General features: G+C 42.2%; 1 protein-coding gene across 2 annotated transcripts in view; it reads right to left on the reverse strand.

Moving 5' to 3' along the window:
• Positions 1–9,737: 9,737 nt before the first annotated feature.
• Positions 9,738–26,122, reverse strand: part of KCNJ16 (potassium inwardly rectifying channel subfamily J member 16) — a 42,451-nt gene continuing 26,066 nt past the window's right edge. For both annotated transcript variants that reach the window (XM_054048014.1, XM_054048015.1), the window contains exon 2: positions 9,738–13,536. In XM_054048014.1, the coding sequence (XP_053903989.1) occupies positions 12,206–13,426 (1,221 nt within the window). In that variant the 5' untranslated portion in view covers positions 13,427–13,536 and the 3' untranslated portion in view covers positions 9,738–12,205. The remainder of the gene's footprint in view (positions 13,537–26,122) is intronic.

Here is a 26,122-nt window from a genome sequence, read left to right on the forward strand (position 1 = left end):
ATAGGCAAACAATTCCCCTGTATACCAAATCCCATCTGAAATTTTAGAAAATAACCGACCATTCTGACTCGTGATTTTTTTTGATTTTTAAGTCACCCAATTGTCTGCAGAATGATATTGATGTCTGTCAGAACTGTGCTGAAAAACCCAATGGTTTAAACAGAAAAAGAGGTGGGTTACCCATAGTTGCATTCTGAATAAATTAGGTCAAATCTTCCTCAGTGCCCTATATCCAATCTGTACCAGAATAATACTATACTAAGAAAGTGTTTGTAGGTGATGGTCATAAAGCAAATTAAAATATCCAGTACTGTGTTGTTTCTTTCCTAGAAAGCAAAGCAGCCTACTATGAATAAAAGTCATTAGGATTCTGAATCTTGCCTTGTTCCTATAAAGGAATCTCTTCTTTCTTTATACTCCCACACCCTCAGGGGCATAGGGTGTACACCAGTTTCCACTGTTTATTTTGGTCTTGTGCGGGTCTTTTCAGGCTTCTGATTGCCATGTTGATGGATTGAGCTTCTTTCTCTATTGTTCTGTGTAATGTTTCTATAGATCACCATCATTGTCTCTTCCCAGGTGGTATCCATATTATTACTTGAGGTGAAAGTCATGTTAGCAGCATCCTTGAAGCGTATCCTAAATATATCCATCACCATCTTCTTACCATATTTAATGCTTTCGCTTAGTTTGCTCTACTTAGAATTTCTCACGTTGCAAGAAACTCTTTCCAGTGGACTCTGAAGATTTACTTTGGAACGAGTTGATGTTCTTATCAATTTCTGATGTCGATTTCCACAACTCTGCTCCGTAAATGAGGACAGACCTGGTGCCTGTGTTAAAAATTCATTATTTTTGTATCAGTGCAAAGCATGCTACTTTTCCAATTTGTTTCAAGTTTATGAAAGTCGTTTGCTGCTCTTGATATTGCAGAAAATAATCTACAGCTTCATTGACCCTGCACCTTTTAGCATCAAAGGCAAAATTCTCCATTGACTTCAGTGACATGATCAGGACAGTACTTAATTTGTGCCAGGGCAGAGCCCCAGCGCCTCTAACTTGGCAGTTCATAGCCCCAGCACCTCTGGGCTTGCTGCATTGATTATGAAAGGGGGGGGGGGAATTGCTTGAATCCCGGCACCTCTTTCATTACAAATTAAGCACTGGATAAGGATCAAAATCCATGGTAGTTTTCTAAGCCAAATAACATGTCAGTAGCTGTTTTTAGTTCACAGGATTTAAAGGAGCGTATGTTCAAACAGGCAGTATTGAGATGGGCCCAGGACAAGACCAGTGAACAAGAAAGCCAAATTGTTTTACCATGGCTGATTTTTTAGATGTTGTACAGTCTGATCAAACTAAGATCCTGAGCAGTGGGGAGGGGCCAAGTGGATGAAATAAACAGGTCCCTTCTTGAATTTCCCTCAAAATTCAAACCAAATCAATGGGTCAAAGTAGTTCAGTGAATTTCTTGACACTGTTTCTGATTGATTATCCAGAGCAGTTCACCCACTCAGTGAACCAGCTCTGTGGTTAGCAAAATATATGGATGGAGACACAACGATCATCAATAAATAATATGTCACCTTTTCCTTTCCTCTGCTCTCATATTTCTGTGTTGCTTAGCTTCCTTTCTGGGGCCACTTAGGACCTGGGGGAAGATCCTGCTTGCTCTTTATGTGGGCACAGCATGGGGACACGAAGCATCCTTCGCACACCCTTATGCTTCTTGTAGACTCCAGCGGAGCAGCAGCCCTGGTACTCAGAGGAGCTCTGACCCTACTCCACTAAGCATGCATAGGCAGAGGGGAGGAGATTGCTCCTCATGAAAAGCTAGAATACCAGGCTCTCTCCCCTTAGCACAGGGAATGCCTCTCCTGGGGCCACTGCACTCTACTCTGGCTGTTCCTAGCAGGTGCAATCCAGCCTTTACTTTATAATCTCCCTAATACTTTTAAAAGTTGGCTTTGATCTTATTATTTGAGCCAACGTCCAAATCCTATTAAGCAAACACCATTGGGAAGGTCAGAGAGAAAAAGATCATGCCACTTTCTTATCAAGCGCGCGCGCACACACACACAAAAAGGAAATTTTCAGAAAGTTACACTCCTTCGAGCCCACAGCTGGTTGCGGCAGCATGAGGCAATTCAGTGCACTGCTTTCTGCACTGGTCCTGCATAGAACGTGGTCCCAAAAGTGACGTGTCTCATTTGCAGAGAGCTGGTGTTTGTGCTTTCCAGCTGTGAGCGAGTGCTTCAGAGAGAAGAATCTTAGCGAGCAAATTTCCTCTCTTTTGCTGCTTGTGGACTAGATGTGAACAGGTCGTGATTTTCCCCAGTTACTTTTCATTCACAATAATCCCATGAAAAACTTCTGCAAATAATTCTCAGCCTGTAATTCATTCATGAGTGAAGATCTTTGCAAGTATTGAAGAGCTGTGTTAATTTGAAAAAACGGGTCATATTCCAATTTTCTGTTCGTTATCGGGGCCTTGTTTCAGGAAACCATCCTTATTCAGCACAGCACTTAAACACCTGGGTTAAGCACTGTCCTGAATTGGGATGGACTTACGCACATGCTTCAGGGTTTTCCTGTATTGAGGCCTGGAAGAGTGAATATGCAGGACTCTGAAATGCACGCTATTCTGATTTAACAAATATTGTAGGACAGGGGTTCTTAACCAGTGGTACATGGACCCCTGGGGGGTTTGCAGAGGTCTTCCAGGGGGTGCATCAACTCATCTAGATATTTGCCCAGTTTTACAACAGGCTACATAAAAAGCACGGGTGAAGTGGGTACAAATGAAAATTTCATGCAGATAATGACTTGTTTATACTGCTCTGTATACTATACACTGAAATGTAACTACAATATTTATATTCCAGTGGATTTATTTTATAATTATATGGTACAAAGGAGAAAGTCAGCAATTTTTCAGTAACAGTGTGGCTGTGACACTTCTGTATTTTTATGTCTGATTTTATAAGTAAGTAGTTTTTAAGTGAGGTGAAACTTGGGGGTCCGCAAGACAAATCAGACTCCTGAAAGGGGGACAGTCTGGAAAGGTTGAGAGCTGCTGATGGAGAACACCTGATAGTGGCCCCAACCATAGACAAAGGAGAAAGGATGAGAGACACATTAGTCATATCCATACTGTGGGCTGGGTAAAGCATCATTAGACTGGTGGGGGTGGCCACCACTCTTCATTTAGGATGGCTGTGGGAAACAGGCTCCTTTATAGCAGGACCACCTAGGACAAGGGGGTATGTGAGCCCAGATAGAAATTAGAAATCTGTGGGTAGAGGGCTTTGCTGGGTATTGGTTCACCAGGGGTGAGGGTGGTTGTAGGAGAAGCAGGAAACACAGCACAAAGAGGGACTCGGGCCTGGTCTACACTTAAAAATTAGATCGACCTAGCCACATCGCTCAGGAACGTGAAAAACTCTCACCCCGGAGGGTACGTCTACACTATCCACCAGATTGGCGGGTAGTGATCGACCTATCAGGGATCGATTTAGCGCGTGTAGTGTAGACGCGATAAATCGATCCCCGATCGCTCTCCCGTCAACTGCTGAACTCCAGCTCGGCAAGAGGCAGACGCAAAGTCGATGGGGGAGCCGCAGCCGTCGCTCCCGCACCGCGAGGACGCGAAGTAAGTAATTTTAATTCGATCTAAGATACATCGACTTCAGCTACGCTATTCTCGTAGCTGAAGTTGCATATCTTAGATCTATGCCCCCCTCCCCTCCCAGTGTAGACCAGCCCTGAGTGTCATAGTTACAGCAAGGTAACTGCATGATAGATGCAGCCAGGACAACAGAACTGTTTTTCTGTTCTTCCTGCGCTTAAAAAAGGGATCCATAATTACAGATCAGCTGTGTGTGACTCTTCCCTTTATATGGTCATGCTGTTCCCATGCTCTCATCAGCTCTGGTAAAATTAACTGTACAGTAATTACACTGGACCAAATTCACTGCTGGTGAAATAGCAAATCTTTCATGGGAGTGAAACTTGAGGTTAATTTAGCCCTCTCTGTTCCATTTTAATAAAGCCAACTTAAATAGGGCAGAGGGGCTATTTATTCTCTCTCTCTCTCTCTCACACACACACACACACACACACACACACACACACACACACACACACACCCACCCCTTCCACTCTGAGATGATTGCATCTTCTTCAGCATTGTACTTGCATCCTGAAATGGCAGATATGATGCAGCTTTCAAAGTGATCCTGGTGCACCTCTTGCATTGGCCCTCCTAATGGAAGACTGTTCCCGTCAGTGCCAGTGCCTTTCTTATGACTTCCCTCAGAAGAAGAAGAGAGAGGGAGGAGAAAGCGCTTGCGGGGCCCTTCAAGAGGAGATGCTGCTGTCCTGAGTGTTAGTGGGGATCAACACACTGTGACACCCACAAACATATACAGCAAAACCCAGTGGGGAGGGGATTCATGTCTTTGTGAACAGGCTGGTAACTAGCCAAACAGAGAGAGATTTTAACCTATAGCCATGGTGATTAACTGGTGAGGTGTTTACCAGAATCTGCCTCCCTAGTCACATATAGTGTGCTGTGCTTTACCCTGGAAGCAGTCCCTTTGAAATCAATGGGGCTGCCGTTACTTAGCATGAATAAGGATATCAGAAGCTAGCTCTAAATTTGGGCTGAGAAGGAAGTTTTCCCCTATGGTATATTGAGAAGTGTCTTTTCCAGCTTTCTACCCTGAGCAAGGACTTATCCGTTTATTTGCATTTTCTGGTGTTGGTGCCCATCCTAGGCTGTGGAAGCTTTTACACCCATTAAAACTAACCATATTTCTTACAGAACTTAAAATCCTATAGCCCAGTGGTTCTCCACCAGGGAGGTACAAAGTACCCGAGGTCTTCCTGGGGGTCCGTCGACTCATCTAGATCAATTTTTCTCAATCTGGGTGTTGCGACCCCGAGGGAGGTCACAGGAGAGGTTTAGAGGGGTTGCAAGTGCCAGGCGAACATTAAAGGGTGGCAAGCAGGCAGTTGCCCAAGACCCCATGCTACAAGGGCCCCCAAAGCGAAGTTATATGCTTAAGCCCTGGGCAGCGGGGATCGAGGTTCAGACTCCTGAAAGGGTTGCAATAGTCTGGAAAGGTTGAGAATCACTGCTATAGCATACCCCGAACAGGCTGCCTATATACAGAACAATGCAGGGAATGAGTGCTGGTCATATCTGCCATGATCACTGGAGGTTAGTGACCTTACTGGGACTTTGGCCTGCCTGTCTTTGTGCTGTTGTTCAATTTTGTATTGTAGTCGCACCTGGAGACATTAGTTATAGACCCCAAGGCCCCCATTGTGTTAGGTGCTGTACAAATGCATAACAAAAAGATGGTCCCTGCCCCAAGGAGCTTACAATCAAAATATAAGATGAGAGACAACAGAGGGTACACAAGGAAACAATGAGACAATACAGCTCAGCATGTAAAACAGTGACTCCAGTTGCCTGGCCATTGTCAAGTTTTCTGTGGGCACCGTGGTACAGGAGAGTTTTAAGGAGGGACATGAAGGAAGACAAGGGGGTTGCACTGCAGATGTTTACAGGGAGCTCCTCCCATGGAGCATGGAAGAAAGCGCAAAGGCGCTTGTTTGAAAATTTGTGTTCAGCTATGCACAGTGAAGGGAGCACTGAGTGTGAAGTGATTATAAGGGCATTTCCATTTTAGAGTCTGCCTATTCTTCTGTATTATTTACAGTTATAGGCATATAGTGATATTTTGTAGTTGTATTTAATGAATTATCTTTATAGCCCTTGGGCTCACACATGCAGAGCCAAACAGACTGGCAGCATTTAACTTCTTGTCACTGATACCCATTGAAGTAAAATATCTTTGACTGTAAATAGATTGTTGTTCTATTGGAAAGGTCCCTGGTGGAATGTAGCCAGTTTTTGGCTGGTTATATAAACCTACAGTGGCAAATCAAGCAACACTCCAGTTCTGCTTCTATATATAAGAGCGATGATACAGTATAAATCAGAGGGACTGAACATGTGTAGAATCAGTATTTATAGCAACATTATTTATTCACTGAGTTTTGATTTATTGCAATGAGGCGGTGATGTCTAATGGATTGAGCATAAGGGTCAGATTTAGGAAGTCTTGAGTTCTAATCCTGTATTTGGGCAATGCCATATAATTGCTCTGTCATAGCTTCCCCATTTGTGATGAGTTGTAACAACATTTTTTAATGTAATGCATCGGCCTATCAGGACAATGCATTGGTTGATCCTTGTACAGTGCTTTGAATATTTGGAGCATTGCATGTCTCCTAAATGTTATTGGCAAACAGATGCTACTTTGGTGCTCAGATTTTGTAGAGATGGGCAGGTGGGAAATAGCTAAGATGAATGGAAAGAGAAGGGATGGATTTTCTGGGATGAGCTTTAGGAATTATTTTTAGTCTATAGCCCTTTTCTGCTAGTAGGTCCTTTCCAGAAATGTTTCATTAAATACCTCGGCACCCGTCATGAAGCAAGTGGGGCCAGCATGCTTAATGACTTCTCAGGCCTGTATCCTGTTATGGCCACAAGGTGGCGCACAGATGACCAAAAATATATCTCAGGGGCTATGACTGAACTAATGTCAGATGATTATTTTTGTGTGTGTCAAACCCTTCATCTTTACAGTGTGCCAGTGCCAAAGAGCAAACCCAAGGGATTTGATTTCTTACCCACCTTGTCTGTAAATGGAAACCAAGGTCTACCAGCCCTGCATGTCTGCCATCCACTAACAACCTACCTGATTTTCAGTAGTTGTATGAAGTCCAGCTAGAGCTCTATGAAACCTAGTTGTATTCTTTCATATAGGTTGGTGCAAAACGTTGGTTCTGTTCCAGTCTACATGGGGTTTTCCTTTGCAAGGGAAAGTGAAGGGACTGATTTATGTAAGAATCTCAGTCACCCGAGTTTGATTCCATTCTGGGCCCACGTGTGGCCTGAAGGCTTGGGAACCTTTTGAGAAGCTGAGAGTGAGATTTGGGTTTGAAATGATGAATGAGTTTTGAGGTGTTTTGGGCAAGAAGTGCAAGTGTTGTGCAAGAAGTGAGCATGGGTGGCAACATAAATATCCCATTTGCAAAAAAAGAGGAACACTCCTAGAGATATGCAAGAATCAGTTCTGAATTTGGCAGTGGTCAAAGTCCAGATCTGAATTTTCCAATTTAGTACCAACTCTATATGCTGCTTCTTTGATTCACGTCCATCCAACTCCAGTAGAGCTAGGATTTGACCTTAGAAGCAGGCTTCAACTTGTTGGAACCAGATTCTGGATCAATTTTTGAAGAGGACGGGGGCAGAGAATGAGCGGAGTTGAACAAAATCCAGATCTAAATTTTCTATCTTGGCCCTAATCTCTATACAATGATTGCTTTGCGCCTTTAAAAAGAACAGGAGTACTTGTGGCACCTTAGAGACAAATTTAATAACAAATTTATTAGAGCATAAGCTTTTGTGGGCTACAGCCCACTTCTTCGGATGCATACTGAATAAGTGGGCTGTAGCCCACGAAAGCTTATGCTCTAATAAATTTGTTAGTCTCTAAGGTGCCACAAGTACTCCTGTTCTTTTTGCGGATACAGACTAACACGGCTGCTACTCTGAAACCAATTTTGCTCCTTTAGTCACTGGACTTGTTCTTACCCTACATCGGGGGAGGCAACCTATGGCACGCGAGCTGATTTTCAGTGGCACTCACACAGCCCAGGTCCTGGCCACCAGTCCGGGGGGGCTCTGCATTTTAATTTAATTTTAAATGAATCTTCTTAAACATTTTTAAAACCTTATTTACTTTACATACAATAGTTTAGTTATATATTATAGACTTATAGAAAGAGACCATCTAAAAACGTTCAAATGTATGACTGGCACACGAAACCTTAAATCAGAGGGAATAAATGAAGACTCGGCACACCACTTCTGAAAGGTTGCTGACCCCTGCCCTACATGTTATTTTGCTTGCTTTCTTGATGATTTGAAAATGAGAGAGCTGCTAAAAAGTAGCCTAATTGGGCTGCCTAAAATCGTCACCGTGCTCCCAACCCCCTTCTCTCTGCATTCTCCCAGATTAGAAACAGCCAAAACTTTTTTAAAAATGTCCGTAAAGTGTTTACAGGCAGGTTTTGTTCCTACAAATACACCTTCAGTGCACAGTACTGCACCTGCGATTTGCTGAAATGACTGCACAGCTAATGCTTCATGTTAGGTAGAGAGCCAAAGTCAGACCTCCTGCGCAGTGTTTAGAAATGAGGAGTAAACAAAGGGATTATACATTATGTTCCCCATGTGAAAACTGACTTCACAGAAAACATGCGCTAAATGATATATGATAATGGGGAAGGAAATGGCAACTGCCTGAATGAATGGTGGGGGCGGATCTGGAAAAAAAAATTTTTTTTAAATAATAAGGTCTTATTATATTCCCTGTATCATAAACTAACCTTGACTTCAGAACAATAGTTTTGAGCTTGCGGAGCAAAAAACAGAGATGCAGCCCATACTAATGATATGTGGGGCCACTGCAAAGAGATTTTTACTTTATAGTCAACAATTCGCATGATCAGGCATGTTCTGCTGAAATAAAAGAAATAAAATAAGCTGGATGAAGGGAAGAGGCAAACTGGTTGTTCAGTTCAGAGCACAGTCTGCTTCTCTGCTGGTGCAGTCAGTCTCTCCTAGTCCTAGTCTCTCTATGGTGGGCAGCAAAGGGGTGAGCTACGCACCGTTCTTTGCCCTTCTGCCCTAATCTTCAGATCTGCCTCTGTACAAGGAGCAGGTGCTGCAACCTTGCTACATTCCCCACCACCCCAATCCTCTCTCCAGAACTCTGCAAAAGTCAGGCAAATTGCCTTGGGGGGTTCCCGTTGAGCAAATAATTCCAACGCCGGGCCATATCTGAAAGGCACAGCTTCGCCATTTGTGGGCCCGTGATCACTGGGTGAAAAGATTCCCATTAATTTCAATAGGTTTTGGTGCAAACCCTCTGCCCATTTTTCTGCTGCCGATGTGCATATTTTTTTGCCACAGCGGTGAGTGAGGAAAAGCTGCGTGCTTTTCAGGGGCAAATTCTCCATCTAGTTCCCAGCCTGGCATGGGGATGATACCTAGAGCCGGTGGGAGGCGAAAAGCCCTCTTTCTCACCTGCCACCAGGCTGCGGTGCCATTCAGACTGAAGCAGCCACTGCAGGAGTTTGCAAAGTCCGGTGATGGGAGAGAGGATGGAAGATTCAAACAGGAGCCAGCCATGCTCCGCCCACTGCATGACATCATACAGGAAGTTTGTATGAAATGGGACTCCATGCTGGACAGAGATTCTGTATCCCATTCACACCTTTAGCTAGTGGAACCACACGAGTTCCACTATCAAAGGGCCCTCAACAGCCAAGGAAACTGGGGCTCAATATGCGTCTTTGATTAACAGCCCAGGATCAAATAAAGGTCAGATGTTAACCTTGGATGGTCACTTTAGATGAGGAGGATACCTAGTGGAAGTCACCTATAGCATAGGGTGGTGGATGGATTGTTCTGTGAAATGAGCTGACTTCTTAATAAGAGGCTTCCCTTGAATGTATTTATAATGTTGAGGGCTTCACTTTTGTTTTTAAATTCTCATCCTGCAGCCGTACCACCTTGCACCCTGAAAATCTTTCCGTGACATCTTCAGTGCACGAGACATGGAAGCTGCAAACACTCTGACCCAGAGAGGATGTGGGTTACAATATGCCATCATGGGGTGTATGTGACAGTAGCATACATTGTCCCTTAATGCATGTCTTTATTCCTGTGTCTTCATTAATGAAAAGCCAATGCATGCATTCCCAGGCTTAATTATACAACATTTTATATACTCTGACAAATGCAATAAAAATAGCAAACGCAGGAATGTAGGCATTGCCAAACTGGATCAGACCAGTAATTCATTCAGTGGTTCTCAAACTTTTTTTTCTGGGCCCCCCTTTGAAAATATTTCAGCCCCCTGCCCCCCCAAAGTGATAGCAAATTACTGTACATACTCATAGGGATGAACACCCTGGTATTGCCACTACTTCTGTGGTGGAGGCATTTCCTTCAGCGCTGGGTGGCTGGAGAGCTGTGGCTGGTGGCCAGGTGCCAAGTTCTGAAGGCAGCACCACTTGCCAGCAGCAGCACAGAAGTAAAGGTGGCATGATACAGGGCGTCAGCTGCTGTATCCCTCTCCAACTCCCCCTAGCAATATTTTTTGTGATCTTGAGACCCCTCTATAATAGCCTTGCGACTCCCATTTGGGTCAGGACCCCTAGTTTGAGAAACACTGATCTATAGTCCTGTCTCCAACAATGGCTAGCCTTAGATGCTTCAGATAAATCTATAAGAATTCTGGTAGTGGACTGTTATGAATTAACCTGCCCACAGAAGAAGTTTCTTCCTAACCCACACCAGTTGGCTTATGCCCCAAACCATACATTCTTGTACAGACACACACATCTATATCTGTACTTACAGCAGGAAACATATGACTGTACTCTGGATTTGACTAGCAGTAGGCGTTTCCAGAAAAGGGCAACCTGCTTATTGTGAACTTGTATACAATGAATCTCTATTTATAAAACCTTCTTCCACAAACACTTACGCACACATGTTGCTTTATTACATGAGTAAATTTGCTCACGTAGGTGTTTGCCAGACCGACCATTGGTGATAGAGAATGAAAAATCCCCAAATGGTTTTAATGCATTTGCAACATGCATAGTTCAATACTTCACCAAGTTTTTTGTTTATCAAGCCATTAGTCTCCCATCACTGTTGTATGGCACCGAAACTTGGACAACCTATAGACACCACTTGAAAGTCCTTGAGAGGCAACATCAACGCTGCCTTCGTAAGATTCTGAAGATCAAATGGGAAGACAGGTGCACCAACATTAGTGTTCTGGAAGAGGCAAAGACCACCAGTATCGAGGCAATGATCATCCGTCAGCAATTTCGCTGGACTGGTCATGTTGTCCGGATGCCAGACCATCGCCTCCCAAAACAGGTCCTGTTCTCTCCACTGAAAGAGGGGCAGCGTAACGTGGATGGACAATGGAAGTGTTATAAGGACTTGCTGAAGGACAACCTAAAAAAGTGTAATATTGACGTTGACACTTGGGAGACACTTGCCCAGGATCGCTTAAAATGGAGTGAAGTCCTATGTGATGGTCCTCTGCATTTTGAACTTGCTCACTGAGCAGACAAGAGGCACGGGAGGAAGGAGAGACTGGCTTCCAGTCGTGGTCAACAGACTCCTGCTAAGCCTGAAAACATCTGCCCTCATTGTAATAGAACTTGTGGTTCAAGGAATGGCCTTATTAGCCACCTGAGGACCCATAACTCCCATGGAAGATGATCAGCCTCGGTAACGAGTGATCGCCCATTACATCATCAGTTCAATAGTTCTGTTTCCAGAGACACCTTTTCTTGTTGGAAAAGTGTTCCATGCGAGGAACTGTATTAATTGTAACAGGCGTGCACTGTAGATAATGCAGAGGAGATTACAGGTAGACTGCTGTGAAAACCAGATTAACAAGGGAATCTGTATTAAGGGTTTAGATTAGGATCCAGAATACAAAAAGTGATCAGATAAAGCGGGGACAAATAACAAAAGCAAGCCAGCAATACTGTTTTATGGTACAGCTCCTGGGTTTCACTTCCTGAGCATTGCAAAGAATCTTGAGAGAGTTCATCACTATGACCATATTACAGATCTGTTCTCACTACCATATTATGGATTTTTCTTCAAAAACATGAATTTTCAAAAGATTCTACCACGGTATATGCTGATTTCAAAACAATCAAATTTCCCAAACATTTTCAAAAAGCATCTTTGCAAAAAAAATTTCATCTAAAATTCTGAGATTCAAAATACAATATGTGTTCAGGTTTTGAGTAGAGAAATTTTGAGGGATTTTCAAAGCCACAGTGAGATTATGGATACCCAAATCCCATTAATTTGGGAATTGGCCATCCAAATAAATTAGGTAGCTTTGAAAAATCTACCTACAGGACATATTACATTGTTTTCATTCTCTGATTGGATGAGTATACACTTAGAATTAGATTTATTATGTAAATACTTGTGTGTATGGAGTTTTAACACTGCTTATATTTTGCAGGCTGCTTAGGGAACAGCTAGGGCAGTAATTTTAATTGCAATGAATAGCTACATCTTGGAGATTCTGTTTAAGGTCAGTGGATCTTTCTGATAAGGCAGTTCTCTAGAATCTTGGTTGACAGCTTTCATTAGATCTTCTGGATCCTCAGAACTGCTGATGAGGGCAACTGCCTTAAATGATGTATCTCTGACCTCCAGTGTTGATGTACTTGTTCCTCTGTCCAATGTTTTCTTAGTTCTGTTCCATTCGTGTTCCTTCCTGTCCAGTTGCTTTGCGCTGCAATAGGGAGCGTAAACCTCTGTGGTTTCCTCAAACTGTAGGCAATCCACGTTGTAGTATTTTTTCCTCACCTGCAAGACGTTGTTGAACCTGTGTCCCCAAAGGATTTCTCGGGGGACGTATGAACTTCTCGACTGGTGTGAAGTTCCAGTTGAATCTCCAGTGTAGACAAATGTAACCAAGATTTCAAAACTGTCTTTGGCCAAAGCTTTCCGATCTAGACCGTATAAAGGGCTGTCATGGTCAATTTCATGTACGATGGTCACTGGTGTAACAAGTATGACCTGGTCATTTAGTAACTTCAAGTCCTTGTATTCCATTGTCATTCTCCCTTCCTTATCTTCCATGTAGCGCAGAAGCTGAGCTCTTACTGTGCCTTCAACCATGTGGTTTGGCCGGAAATCACCAATACGCCACATGAGGCAAAGTTTATCATCTCTTAGGCCTACGGTGGCATAGTAGCTGAAGCGGATGGTCTGAGCTCTCTTTCGAGCGGTGGCCATTTTAGCCAAGGCAGCTCCAATAATGAATGTGTCAATTATACAGCTTAATACCGACTGTAGAACCACCATGAGGATCGCTACAGAGCACTCTTCAGTGACACAACGAAAGCCATAGCCTATGGTCGTCTGGGTTTCAAGTGAGAATAAGAATGCTCCTGTGAAGCTATGCACCTTAGCAACACAAGGGGTTATTTCTTCATCATGTACTAAATCTCCATGTTGGATTGCGATAAGCCAAAAGACCAAGCCGAAGAACAGCCAAGAAAGAATGTAAGATAAAGAGAATATCACAAACATGTGGCGCCATTTGATGTCCACTAATGTGGTGAAAATATCAGCCACGTAGCTCTCCCATTCTCCGAAGATGTGTTTGAAATACACATTGCAGCTGCCATCCTTGTGGAGAAATCTCTTCTGCATTTTTTTTGCCCTCACTGTGGTGCATTCTTGAGAAGAATTTGGGTAGCTGCGCTTATTTCCTTGCATTTTTACAAGCCTCTAGTGATCACAGCGCTCAGTCATCCGTCTTGTGGCCTCAGCTCACTGGACACGTCCGTGGTTCCAATGGCTAATTGTTCTCTCTCCTCATTTGAAATCTACAAAAGAAAAAGAAGAGAAGAAAGTTTACTTTTGATTTCCTATGCTGGACTTTCCATGATACCTAAACTATGCACATTACTGCTATGGTTTCAGTAACTCCTGCTAAGTTGTACAGATATTGATTATTGATTATGCCTCTCACCTCAGAAAACATCATTAACGTGGGACTGTACTTGTAAAATAAAACTTGCTGGCAATTTTCTGAACTTTTTAAAGATTTTGTAGCTAGTCAAAATGGACAACAAAGAACATTTGTTTTTTTCTATTTTATATATTATATTTTTAATGTTTCTCACAAGTTGCATTTGGTCAGGATGGATTACCAAGAAGCCTTAATAGGAATGGCAAGCACCTGCAGATGGACCTTTTGAACAAAGAGCTGGAATGAATGAACTAGAAGAGAGATATTCTTGAAATGATGGACCCAGTTGCCAAGCTTGGAAACCTAAATCTGGTTGTCCCATTACAAATTGAGACACTCAGGGGAGCTCGCAGACACACTAGTCCCTGACTGAAGTGTTAAGTGTCAATTGAAACAGTCCATTGAAAATAAACGTAAGCACCTACATTTCAAAATTTGGTTCTGAGGGCCAATTTGGTTCTGCTCTCAGTGACATGGCTGCAAATTCCGAGAAACTCAGTTGACGTCAGTAGACGTACTTTGGATTTGTAACTGCATAACAGAGACTGAGGTACTGACTAACCAATGCCTGGCACATTTCATAGTCATTTATACCCATGCCTAGGGGAGGTTGAAACACTGACAAATCAGAGTTGATTGTAGGGCTTGCTGAAAATTTTCTGTCATAACTTTTTTGACAGAAAACTGAGTTTTCAACTGAACAACATTCTTTGTTGAAAGTGCTTGCTCTCCTCACAAAAATTAGATTTTTCAACCAAAAACCAACGTTCCTTCTCCCCTCTCCCCCTGTTTCTCAAGTTTTTAGCTGAACATTTTTAGCTTTAGGTTTTCCAATGAAAAATCAAACTTCCCCATGGAAAGAAAAAAAAAAAACATTGGCCAACCAGCCTGAGTATTTTGCACCAACTCTGTAGACATTTTACATGGGTATAAATGACCACACAAGATTCAAGGTACTGGAGGAGCTGTCCCATGGAGAGCAATACTGGATGAGCTAAATTAACAGGCCAAAAATTCTTCTTACATCTGAGGAACAATGATAGGCATGCTTAGACACTATTCCAAAAACACTTAAAAGCCAAACATACTTTCCTTTTCTTTCTTTTTCTCCCCCCCCCCTTTTTTTTGGGGGGGGGGGTACAAGAATGAATGTGTGACATATGGTGCTGTAGCTTCAGAATGTGGCCTTCATTAAAAAACACAACATGAATGTTTCCAAAAATACTCCTTGGAACACAGTCTTTGGAAAATTTGTATGATTTGCTTTACTCATGGCTTTAAATAACCCTTGTAGTGTCGTCCATTGCAGACTCTTGATCTACCATTTAATAAGTTGCCTTTGAACAACAACAAAAAGTTGGGAACAGTTTTATTATTTGAAAAAACACCATGATGTGAGATGTGAAAAAGAGGCAACATTTGATCAAAGGTCAATATGATTTCAAATAAAAAAACATGCTTAGGGTTATAATTGTTTTTCTTGTTGACTGGTTCAAACAATAGTTCCTTAAGAAACCACAAACATCATGGGATTCTGGGAGCAACAAAACAGTTCATAAATCAAGGGCTACTGAGTTGACTCTGCTCTCTACTGCTTCCAACAGAAAATCAGCATGTTTTAAAAATGGCATTCCATTGGAACCATCTTAAATTCTAATGGTGCTGGCAACAGTTTTCTTCTAGAGCACATTATACTGCACATAAAGTCCTGTGGAGAGTTTTGATTTTACAGTAACATGTGAGATGCAGGAACAGTATTTGAACATATGCTTGTACAATGCCTAGCACAATTGGACTTTGATTTCAGTTCAGGCCTCTATGTACTATTGTGTTACAAATAGTAATAGCTATACATTCATGAATATTTGTATGTAAATATTTTTGGCATTATCATGAAGACATGCAGCCAAACTGTAGGTAAAATTTTCAAAAGTAGCTATGTGACTTAGCAGCCTAAATTCCATTAAAAGTCTTGCAATTTAGCTCCTAAGTCATTTAGGTATTTTTAAATATCTTGCCCTGTATCTTAGACATGTGATTAAAGAGAAACCAAGCCAATAATATGAAAAAAATCTGAACATGTTAAGGTTGACCTATGAATAAATTTCATGTAGTAAATATTTTATATTGACGGATGATACTGAGTGTATCTTCGAAGAATTAAAGCCCATCCTCCAATACCCTAAAATAGATGGGTCAGACTTTTAAATCCCCTTTTATCAATGGGGAAATTGAGATACAGAGAAGTCACATGATTTTCCAATAACAAATCAAAGGCAGAGCTAGATTCTGAACTCAGATATTATTGGCTCCTAGTTCTGGTCTAAATCCATCGTGTCATTATTCCTTTTGTAGAATAATGTGAGGACTATTATTATTTGCCTTTTAATGAAGAGATTTTTCAAAAGAACCTAAGGGAGTTAGGCGCATACATCCCATTGACCTACAATGGGACGTGTGCTCCAAAATCATTTAAGTGCATCTATTCTGCTCTCTGCCTCAGCATGAAGGGATGGACAAGATGACCTACTGAGGTCCCTTCCAGACCTACATTTCTATGATCCTGTAAAATTCTCCTCCTAAAAGGAATGGATGAAATCTCTTAGCCCTTGTCTGAAAAGACATATGCAAATTCTATGAACTGGGCTAAAGGTTTTGCCATCAAGTAAAGATTAACAGAAAAAGAATTGATTCTGAGACACACTCCTCTCACTAAAGCTCATGGATCAGTTGCTGCAAATTAATCTCAGATATTGCCAAGGAGCATTTTTGTGCTAACACACTAACTCTTTTTTTGTTCCTGGCCATGAGCATGAACATCATGATCCTCTTTTTCCTTTCCCCTCCTCCTCTCTCCCCTCCAACCATTTTGCTCTCTTCATCAGCGCAGGAAGTGTGTTGAAATTTACAAGATTCTTGCTGAGTAGATTTACTTCTTGTAATTGTATTTGAAAGTAAGAAAGAAAACTGGTTGCTGCTAGAAATGGAGCAGTAAGGCTGAGCTGGGTAGGAAGGTGCGTAGCAATGGGCAAATTTCAGAAAGGATAGAGATTCCATGAGGGTAAACATCCCTAGTTTCAGAGGTTTAGCCAAAGCTTCTATAGGAACCCCAAAGGTCTAGAAATCAGGCTGGGGATCAGAACTCTCATATTAATTATTTGAACCAAGATTAGGACCCAACTTTGAGAGACAGCCCCTGTCCAAAAGAGCTATAATGATTGGAGCTGGGCACCTACCTCACACTGGTGCATTTGAAAATCTACCCCCTAAATTAACCAGACAGACAAAAGGCAGGAGGGGGAGTAAGGCATAGAGGTGAAATAACTTCTCCAAAGTCACAGTCAGTGGCAGAGCCAAGCATAGACTCAGGTCTTCTGACTCCTGGGCAAGGACATGAGTAATGCAAACTTGTATATATCATTATTATTTTCACCTCTTCTCTTGAGTGGAACCCAAGTCAGAAGAGGAGTATAAAAAAAGTGGACCAAGGGAAAAAATTGATACACTTTTTCATATCTCAAAATAGATCCAATTTGGTTCAATGTTGGATGAAGGTATGGAGGGGTTCTAATTGTATCTGAATGCTCTTTGACCATCTCCTATTCTGATGCGAGCGAGACCTGAACTCTGATTTGAATTTATCAAGTCAACTTGTTCAGAGAAGCAATAACTTTGGAGCACTGAGCATCCAACTTAAGTCTTTGGACACTCACAGTAAATGTGGGTTCCAATTAAATCATGTAATTTTGAGCTTATTGAGTGTGATAGTGTCACTTTAAATCAATCGTACTGTAGCACCTTCACCTAATACCCTATTAGTTGCTGTTACACCCATCATGAAGCTATTTCCCCATCATTATGTAAACTAATAGGGGTGAATTTTTGTTCAATGATACGTCAGTCAACAGTCTGGTTGTAAAATATTAAGCAAAACAATGTAAAAATCTTTGTTCCAAAATAATGCTATTCTGAGAATCAGATTAAATCAAAAAGAAAACAATTGAAACCTGCGAAAGAAATTGTGTACTCTTCCTCTAACCCCTGATGCATTCAATGAAACTCACTTCAGCGTTGGTTTAGCAATCGCGTCACACTTTCCCACCACATGTTGGAGGGGGATCTGAAAGTTTTCCAGTTTTGTACATTGTTGTGTAACCCTGGATGACTTTCAGTTCAGAGACAAGAAATGTGAAGAGCTGAAATATTTAGAACTGGTTTGGAACTGATTCATACTCTAGTTCCTCTAAAAAAAACCAACAACAAATCTATTATAGGTTGAACAATCTAAAATGAGGCCTTTTCCTTAATTATTCTTCTGTTAAAGGAACGTTTACTTCTCCCAGCACAAGAAGGTACTGAGATTATCTCTTGGATGTCTGAAAGTTTTCACCCATCTATGTGCTCCAGTAGGCTATTATCTCACTAATTCCTCGTCCTATTTTTCCATGACTGCCAAAGCAGTCCTTTGCTGGTCCTAGGATACCTATTCTTACCCAATTTGTCCCCTTCCCTCCTCTACAGACAGAAAGAGTCTACACGATTCCCAGTTTCAAATAATGTCTTTCCCACTCCTGGCTCAAGCCTCATTATGCCAACCACCACCTTCTTCTCTGGCACGATTTCTTTTGTATCCAAAGTTCTCCACCATGGCTCAAGTCCCAGCCAGTGATGGAGTTCTCAAATCAGTGATCTACATTAAGGTTCCTATCCAATTAAGTGTGTGTTTAACTTTAAGTAGGTGAGCACTTGCATTGATTTCAGTGGAACTACTCATGAGATTAGGTTCTTTGCTGGATCAGGGCCAAACAGCTGGCCCTGCATTGATGAAGTCAATGTGTGTTTTAATACTGATATCAGGAAGAGCAGGATATGGACCATAGCAATGAAATCTAGTCAGAGGTTTAAATCCATAATAATTCCTCTGAAGTCAATGGAATGAAGTTTTTCAAATCAAATTCTCTTCAGCTGGGAAGGTTGAGTCAATCCAGGGTGGTAAGGCTGCAGTATACCAGCTGGCAACAGTATTGTGCCGAACAAATATTTGTTCACATATTTGTATCAGTTCTAGCAGTAGCGTCCCATAAGCGATGCCTTTTGCCTACACCGTATATTTAAAGATGGTTCTTTTTTTAAAATATCCAAACAAAGAAATAAAAACAAGCTATGAATGGGCTGGGATCTGAGTTGGGCAGAAGAAAAAAAATATCCTTCTTGGACTACCCATTCCAAACCTCAATAAGAGAGAGAAGACTTAAAATATCAATATAAAAATGTTTATTAAACATTTTAAAAGGCAGACATAAATAGCACAGAGCAGCAGACGGTTGCACAGACTTTAAAGTCATGCAATGGTGCTGTAATCAGCACTGGAACAACTCACAGTAACAAATATATTGACATTTAATTCATCTAAGTGAAACCAGATCTTGTTTAAAATAGAGAGAGAGAAGGCATTTGGCCACGGAGGGTTGACAGAAGAGGCCTTGGAAGTTGATTTCACTTGGTAACTTACTAAGATAGGCGACCAGGTTCAGAGTTAAAGAAATGACCCAGCGCTTTCTCCAAAACTAAGACCAACTCCCAGATCTGGGGTAAAAGAAATATTTTAATTTTATTTTAGCCCTATGCATTGCCTGGCTTTAGCCAGGACCAAACAGTGGAAATATTGAAATACCATGAGAAATGGAAAGCACTGGCAACTTGAAACTGATGATTTTGGGGCTCCCTACTATTCTCAGTCTCTTGGTGAATATGGGGAGGCAGAGAACCTAAAATGTTATTTCCGGGATTCCCACTTTCTGTTTTAAGTGCCTTTAAAGGGGGTATATAAGAACCCAGACAGTTAGGGCTTGGGTCTCAGCAGCTTCTGTGCACTGGCAGCCAGCGACAGCATTTAAAGTTCTGGTGTTGGGATGCAAGTATCAGAATGCCCTTTAAATCGCTGGAAGGGTCCCTGAGTCCTGCCAGACCACTAGAGCATTAGCACTTCAAATATGGTGTGCTTGGCACATGGTGGGTCCCTAGCGGGTTGCTGGACACAATAAGCGTGAGCACCCAAAACAGCAGAGATGCTTGTCTGATCTCATTCCCATGGAGGTCAGTGCAAACCTCTCACTGACGTCAGTGGAAGCAGGCCCAGGCTCTTAATGCATTTTAGGTGAGAAGATGTTAAATATAAGTGTAAATGCTGAGCCTAATTTCCTCCTCTCTCACGCCCTTCCTCCCTCTCTCTCACCTGCTGATCTCCATTCGGAGCACGGTGAAGGTTAATTTCAGCAGCTCTGCTGGTTTATAAGCTTAGGTTTGATGGTCTCTCCAGATTTCTCCACACAAGGAGTCACATGGGTCACATTCAGCCTACAGAGGCACAGAACAATCCTCCCCAAACTTTGAGGAACTTTTCCATCAGCTCTTGCTGACAAGAACAGTAGAACAGTTTGTTGCCGCTCTAAATAGGACATGATGTAATATAATAATATACTCAACATGGTAAATGGCAGGTCAGGAAGAATGATAGCACAATGATAGAATCAGATTAGATAATGCTGGCCACTTTCAGTTAACAGAGCCAACACCCTCAATCCCTTTAGTTGCAGTGTTTCAGTGCTGCCATCTCTGCCCTCCAAAACTGACTAGTTATTAATAGTATGTAGATTTGGGGGCTTGGAAGGGCTGGTTTTGTAATGTGATTGTATAGTCTAAAGCCAGACCTCTAGCATCAAGGTATGCTTGTTTCACATTACATTGATTTGTTACAGTATATTTACAGCTCCGTGAGGCAGAGAACATACATTCCTTTACACATCAGACAGTACAAGCACAGTGCTGGCATACACCAAATATTCAAATAATAAATAATAATGGCAAAGCTGTGATGCGAGCATTCAGTGCCAGTTTTGCAGAGTCCTCGAGTTTAAGACCAGAAGAAATCACCAGATCATCGAGTCTGACCTCCTGTATATCACAGGCCACCAAACAGCATGAAACCTAAAACCACTCACATTGAGTAGCTTTTAACAGGGCACTATTGCTATTAATATTAGCAACAGAGGGTCCTGTGGCACCTTTAAGACTAACAGAAGTATAGGGAGCATAAGTATAGGGAGCATCTGCAAGACTGCAAGAAGTGAGGTTCTTACCCACGAAAGCTTATGCTCCCAATACTTCTGTTAGTCTCAAAGGTACCACAGGACCCTCTGTTGCTTTTTACAGATTCAGACTAACACGGCTACCCCTCTGCTATTAATATTGTTCTTCATAAAGAATTATTTAATAATTATTCTGGGCCTGCTGCCACTGATTTCACTTGGGACAGGCCCGATAAAACATCTCGCCTTCCCCTCACAAAGGTGTCTACAAGTACAGCACAATGATTCAAAGTAAAATCATTATAAACACAATAGAAATACACTGTGATTAAAAACAAAGAACCGGTGAGTAGGGATATTTTGCCTGACCATCACAGGCCACATCCCCAGCTGGTATAAATTGCGTTGGCTCCTTTGATTTCAGTGAAGTCGTGTCAATTGACACCAACTGAGGATCTGTTTTTTAAAAGTGTGTAATACAGAAAATGCAGAGCTCCCCATGTGACCAGACCCATGGTTTATCTAGTCTGGAATCCTTCATCTTGTAGAGGAACGTTAATACTCCTTTATTTCAACAAGCCAACTGTGCAATGGTTTATAGGTTAGAAAAATGCCTACCTAGTGTGCTTATCAACTGACACCCAGAAGAAAGAGATTAGATCACATTAACATGGTAATATCATTTATCACATTATCTAATCCTTTTTTCTGCAAGACCAATGATGCTTCTATGGTCCATCCCAACCTCTTTACTCTGAACCATAAGCATGGCCGGCCCATTTATGCACACCACCTCCAGAAGGGTGCCACGTTCTTAAAGGAACAGGGCTGACAGCTAAAAAAGTATGTGGTATGAGCTCTGGAGTGAACAACTCCCAGGATCTTATGGGAATTTTATGCAATTTTACTAATAGCAAGAAAATAGGATCCACATTAATTCCATCTGTAGACCACAGGGGCTACGGTACCTGGGAAATGGGGGTGGAGCTGGCACCCCTGCAGGGGAAATATCATGTGGGCTGTGCCCCTACATGTAAACTTGGAGGCAAGAGCAGGACCCAAAGATGGGCTCAGAAGCAGGTAGGAACCTGCAGGACATTCTTCCCAGTCTGGAGCCAGCTGCACCCTCTATCCACCCTCTTACCCTGGTGAGTCTTCATACCTTCTCTCTCTTCCCCCTCTGCCCTCCCATTCTCGGGGAACTTCTGCCCCCCTTGGTAGACTGTCCTTTTCCCTTGCCAAAGGATAATTCAGGGTAGGCAGAGTTCTCTCCTTGTGGGAGTCTCCATTTGCTTCAACCGTATCCAAACATCACTGGATTTGAACACAGGTCTCATGTACAAAATTAAATTTAAATGATAAGGTCTCCCGAGCCTGGAAAGCAAAATAGAATTAAAAATCTCTGACAAGAATGTGGTCTGGACCCTGAGTACCCCAGGTTCTATGGGGCTGACCCTCAGTTGTAAATTGGTCTAACTCCATTGAAACCAAGTCAAGTTTCAATGACTTACACAAATTGAGGATATGGCCCATATGCTTACGGACTCTAGGGGAAAAATCTAGCCCCCATCTCCAAAGGACTGCAGGCTTTCCAAGCAGCAGAGCCAAGACCATTCTATAGCAATGGTTGGTCATTTTGCTGCTATAGAGGGTAAGGGGTGAGATATGGGGTGAGCATACAGGTATTGTGGCAATGGTTAACATAAATCAAAATCACAGCATTAATGCTGATGGGGGTCATGTTGGTGGTACAACACTGCAACCATCTAGAATCAACAGGAGCCCCCATGGGGAAAAATTAAGCAACATGATTTCTTACAACATATATATATTAAGGTGTGTTTTTTTTAATGAAATAAGTTATTTTAGGGCTCTCGTGGCCCATATCACATATTAGTATTGACTGAATTCCTCCAATTACTGTAGAACCAGTTATACATGGCCAGCATGCAAGTAAGCTTCCCCCCAGGCCCTGCTCCGTCAGTGCCCCTTACTGAGAACTGTGCAAAGTTCAATGAGTTTGGTTCACAGGATTTCAAGCAAATATGCTGTGAGTTTACACCCAGTAGGTGAGGTTCAGACCTGGGGCAAACAAGTGCATTCCCTTGTTCTAAGTGTATTTGTATATGTTCACAACACTGAATTTGACCTTTCTGTCTCCCAACAAAACCCTCAAACTTAGTCAGATCTGCTGAATTTCACATAGTTTTGCATCTCTCTGAGACATACAGTTTACAAAGCAATAAATCAAACCAGGCTGGCTCAAAACTGGGCCAAGGTTTTGCACCAATAGTTCATGACCTGGACTGAGTTTGTAATGAAACTTAAAATGAAGCAAGTGTCCTGTGGTTTCATGCTTCACTGTAAACATTTCACAGAGCTCTAGGCTTAACCTTTTCTGAAGGGGACTCTCTTAGGATCTATTCTCCAGGTTATAAAATGCAGCATCTTTCTGCCAACAAACACGCTGTTTTTCAATAGTGGCCAAGATTTTCAAAAGATTCCTGATGACTGGGTGCCTCTATTTTTGGTTGCCCAACTTGAGAGACCTTAAAGGGGCCAGGTTTTCAGAAAGTGCTCTCTGAAAGCCAGGTCCCTTTATGTTGTCTCAGGCGGGGTAATCAAACATCACTAGTCATTTTTGAAAATCTTGCCCAACGTGTTTTTTTTGTTTTGTTTTGTGTGTTTGTGTGTGTGAAGTTCACTAAAAGGTGAACCGAGACCAAGGACTAATTTCTGTGGATCACCAAACAGCTGCAGATGGCAACAACGTTTGGTTACTACTGATCTCAGTTTCACAGATCAATGACCTTGATGTGAATCTCATTACAATTCCCAGAAGCTGTCCAGTCCCACCTAATAAAATAAGATGCCAATGGAATTAGTATGGCCTTTATATTTTCAAAACTAAAATAGGGTGGAGTCGTAAAAAATATCATATTTCTTCACTTCAGGGAGCAAATGGATGGGTGGAGAAAGAGGGAGAGAGAAAGAACTAAAAATAAAACAGGTAAATAAAACTAATCCCATCCGGGCTGATCTAATTTTTTAGGAAATCTCACCAGAAAACCTGTTGTCTAAGCTTTCCAACCTAATTCCCCGATCAAAGAGGTTGAGATAAGTGCTGGCTCAGTATTGAGTCAAACAATGTATCTGGTTTTTTTAGGGAAAGGGTTGGGTGGTTTTCTGAACGATATTAACACATGTCGTTATGCAAGCTAAAATGAGGGTGATCAAATTTTATGTTCCTGGATGTCAGCTTGTCAATCACTACACAGGGCAGGAAGATATTTTTCCTCCCATGTACAACTTGGCACTATTGGCTTTGGGTATTCACACTTGTGCAGAGGTCTCTGTTTCATAGTTTAAAGCCAGAAGGGACCATCAGATCATCAAGTCAGACCTCCTGTATAACATAGGCCAGGGATCGGCAACCTTTCAGAAGTGGTGTGCCGAGTCTTCATTTATTCACTCTAATTTTAAATGAAGCTTCTTAAACATTTTAAAAACCTTATTTACTTTACATACAACAATAGTTTAGTTACATATTATAGACTTATAGAAAGAGACCTTCTAAAAACATTAAAATGTATTACTGGCACGCGAAACCTTAAATCAAAGTAAAATGCAGAATCCCCTGGACCGGTGTCCAGGACCCGGGCAGTGTGAGTGCCACTGAAAATCAGCTCACGTGCCGCCTTCGGCACGAGTGCCATAGGTTGCCTACCCCTGACATAGGCCATTAAATTACACCCAAACCCCACATTATTAAGACCAAAAACTTGAGTTAGACTAAAGCATTTCAGTCCTCAAGAAGCTAAATTGTTGTGTGCCAAAGGCAGAGAACTGGAGAGACTGAGGTGCCACCAGTGCCTGAGGTCTCTGGGATTCGATTAGGTGAGATGTGCCCACATGATCCTAGCAGGTGTTCCATGTCCCATGCTGCAGAGGAAGGTGAAAAAACTCCAAGAGATCTCAATTAAGACCTATTTTAAGGTCAGATCTCAATTAAGACCTATTCTAAGGTTCATTTATCACATCTTTTTATCAGCTTTTGAAACATAGTAAGCAGTGTCTGGTATGAAGGGCCTGAACCAAAGCCCAGCCCAGAGACTCTCACTGACTGCAGTTGGCTTTGGATTAGGGCCCGATCACTGGATTTCTCAAGCAGACAGTATCCCAGTTTGATTTTTAGGACTGGCTGGCTTGCTGAAATTACAGCAATTGCTTTCGTGGAGCAAAAGTTTTCTTTTAAGTTTGATTATTTCCCCCTCCTCCCTTCCCACAGAAACAGGCCTGCAAGTTTATCTGTCTTCAGGAGCACTGGGATTCCCATACAGGGTGCTCAGATCCCAGTAGTGTCAATGGGAATTTAGGGCACAACTAGCACAAGAGTGCAATCTGCACTTCACCAGAGGCCCCCAGCACCTTAGGGAGTTGTCCCATTGTGTGTACTTCCATATGAGGGTCAGTTTCCCCGAAAGGCCATAAGTGACCCAGAAAGGTAGGTTACTCCGAGCCTCAGCAATTGCTTTTTCCAAATCTCACGCTCAGCATGTTGTTGGCCGCAGCTGTTGTGTTCAATTGCCATTTTCCTCCTGAGTCCAATAATACTCTAATTTACAGTATGCTGGTGTTTTGAGAGACAGATAATTAAAATCATCCATAAGGGGGAAGTCGTGTGTGTGTGTGTGTTTGGACTGTACGCTTACAGATCCTTAGTTTCATCTTAGTGTGTGGGTTTCATGAGTTCTATTCTATATTGAAGTTCATATGCCGTCCCCATCACCCAATTTATGCCCTTAAATCTCAGATATCGACGTGAGAATAAATCTTATGGTTGTGAGAAGAATGAAGAGATTCCTCTTGGCTTCCTACTCTTTTTCCTTTACACTAGGGGTTCTCAAACTGGGGGTCAGGACCCCTCAGGGGGTCGTGAGGTCATTACATGGGGGGGTCACGAGCTGTCAACCTCCACTCCAAACCCTGCTTGCCTCCAGTATTTATAATGGTGTTAAATATATTTAAAAGGGTGTTTAGTTTATTAGGGGGGGTCACACTCAGAGGCTTGCGATGTGAAAAGGGTCGCCAGTAAAAAAAAGTTTGAGACCCACTGCTTTACGCCGTCCCACTGGGCAATTTCATCCACCCATCAGAAGACAGGAACTGCCAGACCAGATCAGATGTGAGATCCATTGAGTCCAGTAGCCTGTCTCTGACAGTGGCCGGAACCAGATACTTCAGAGGAAGGTGCAAGAAACTCTGCATTGGGCAGATGTGGGATAATCTCCCCCTCCCCATTAGGTCTCCTGCTGATCCCTTGAGTCATAGATTGGCTCAGTCCCTGAAGCA

The sequence above is a fragment of the Malaclemys terrapin genome, chromosome 13 (assembly GCF_027887155.1).
Source record: "Malaclemys terrapin pileata isolate rMalTer1 chromosome 13, rMalTer1.hap1, whole genome shotgun sequence".
Taxonomy (NCBI): Eukaryota; Metazoa; Chordata; order Testudines; family Emydidae; genus Malaclemys; species Malaclemys terrapin.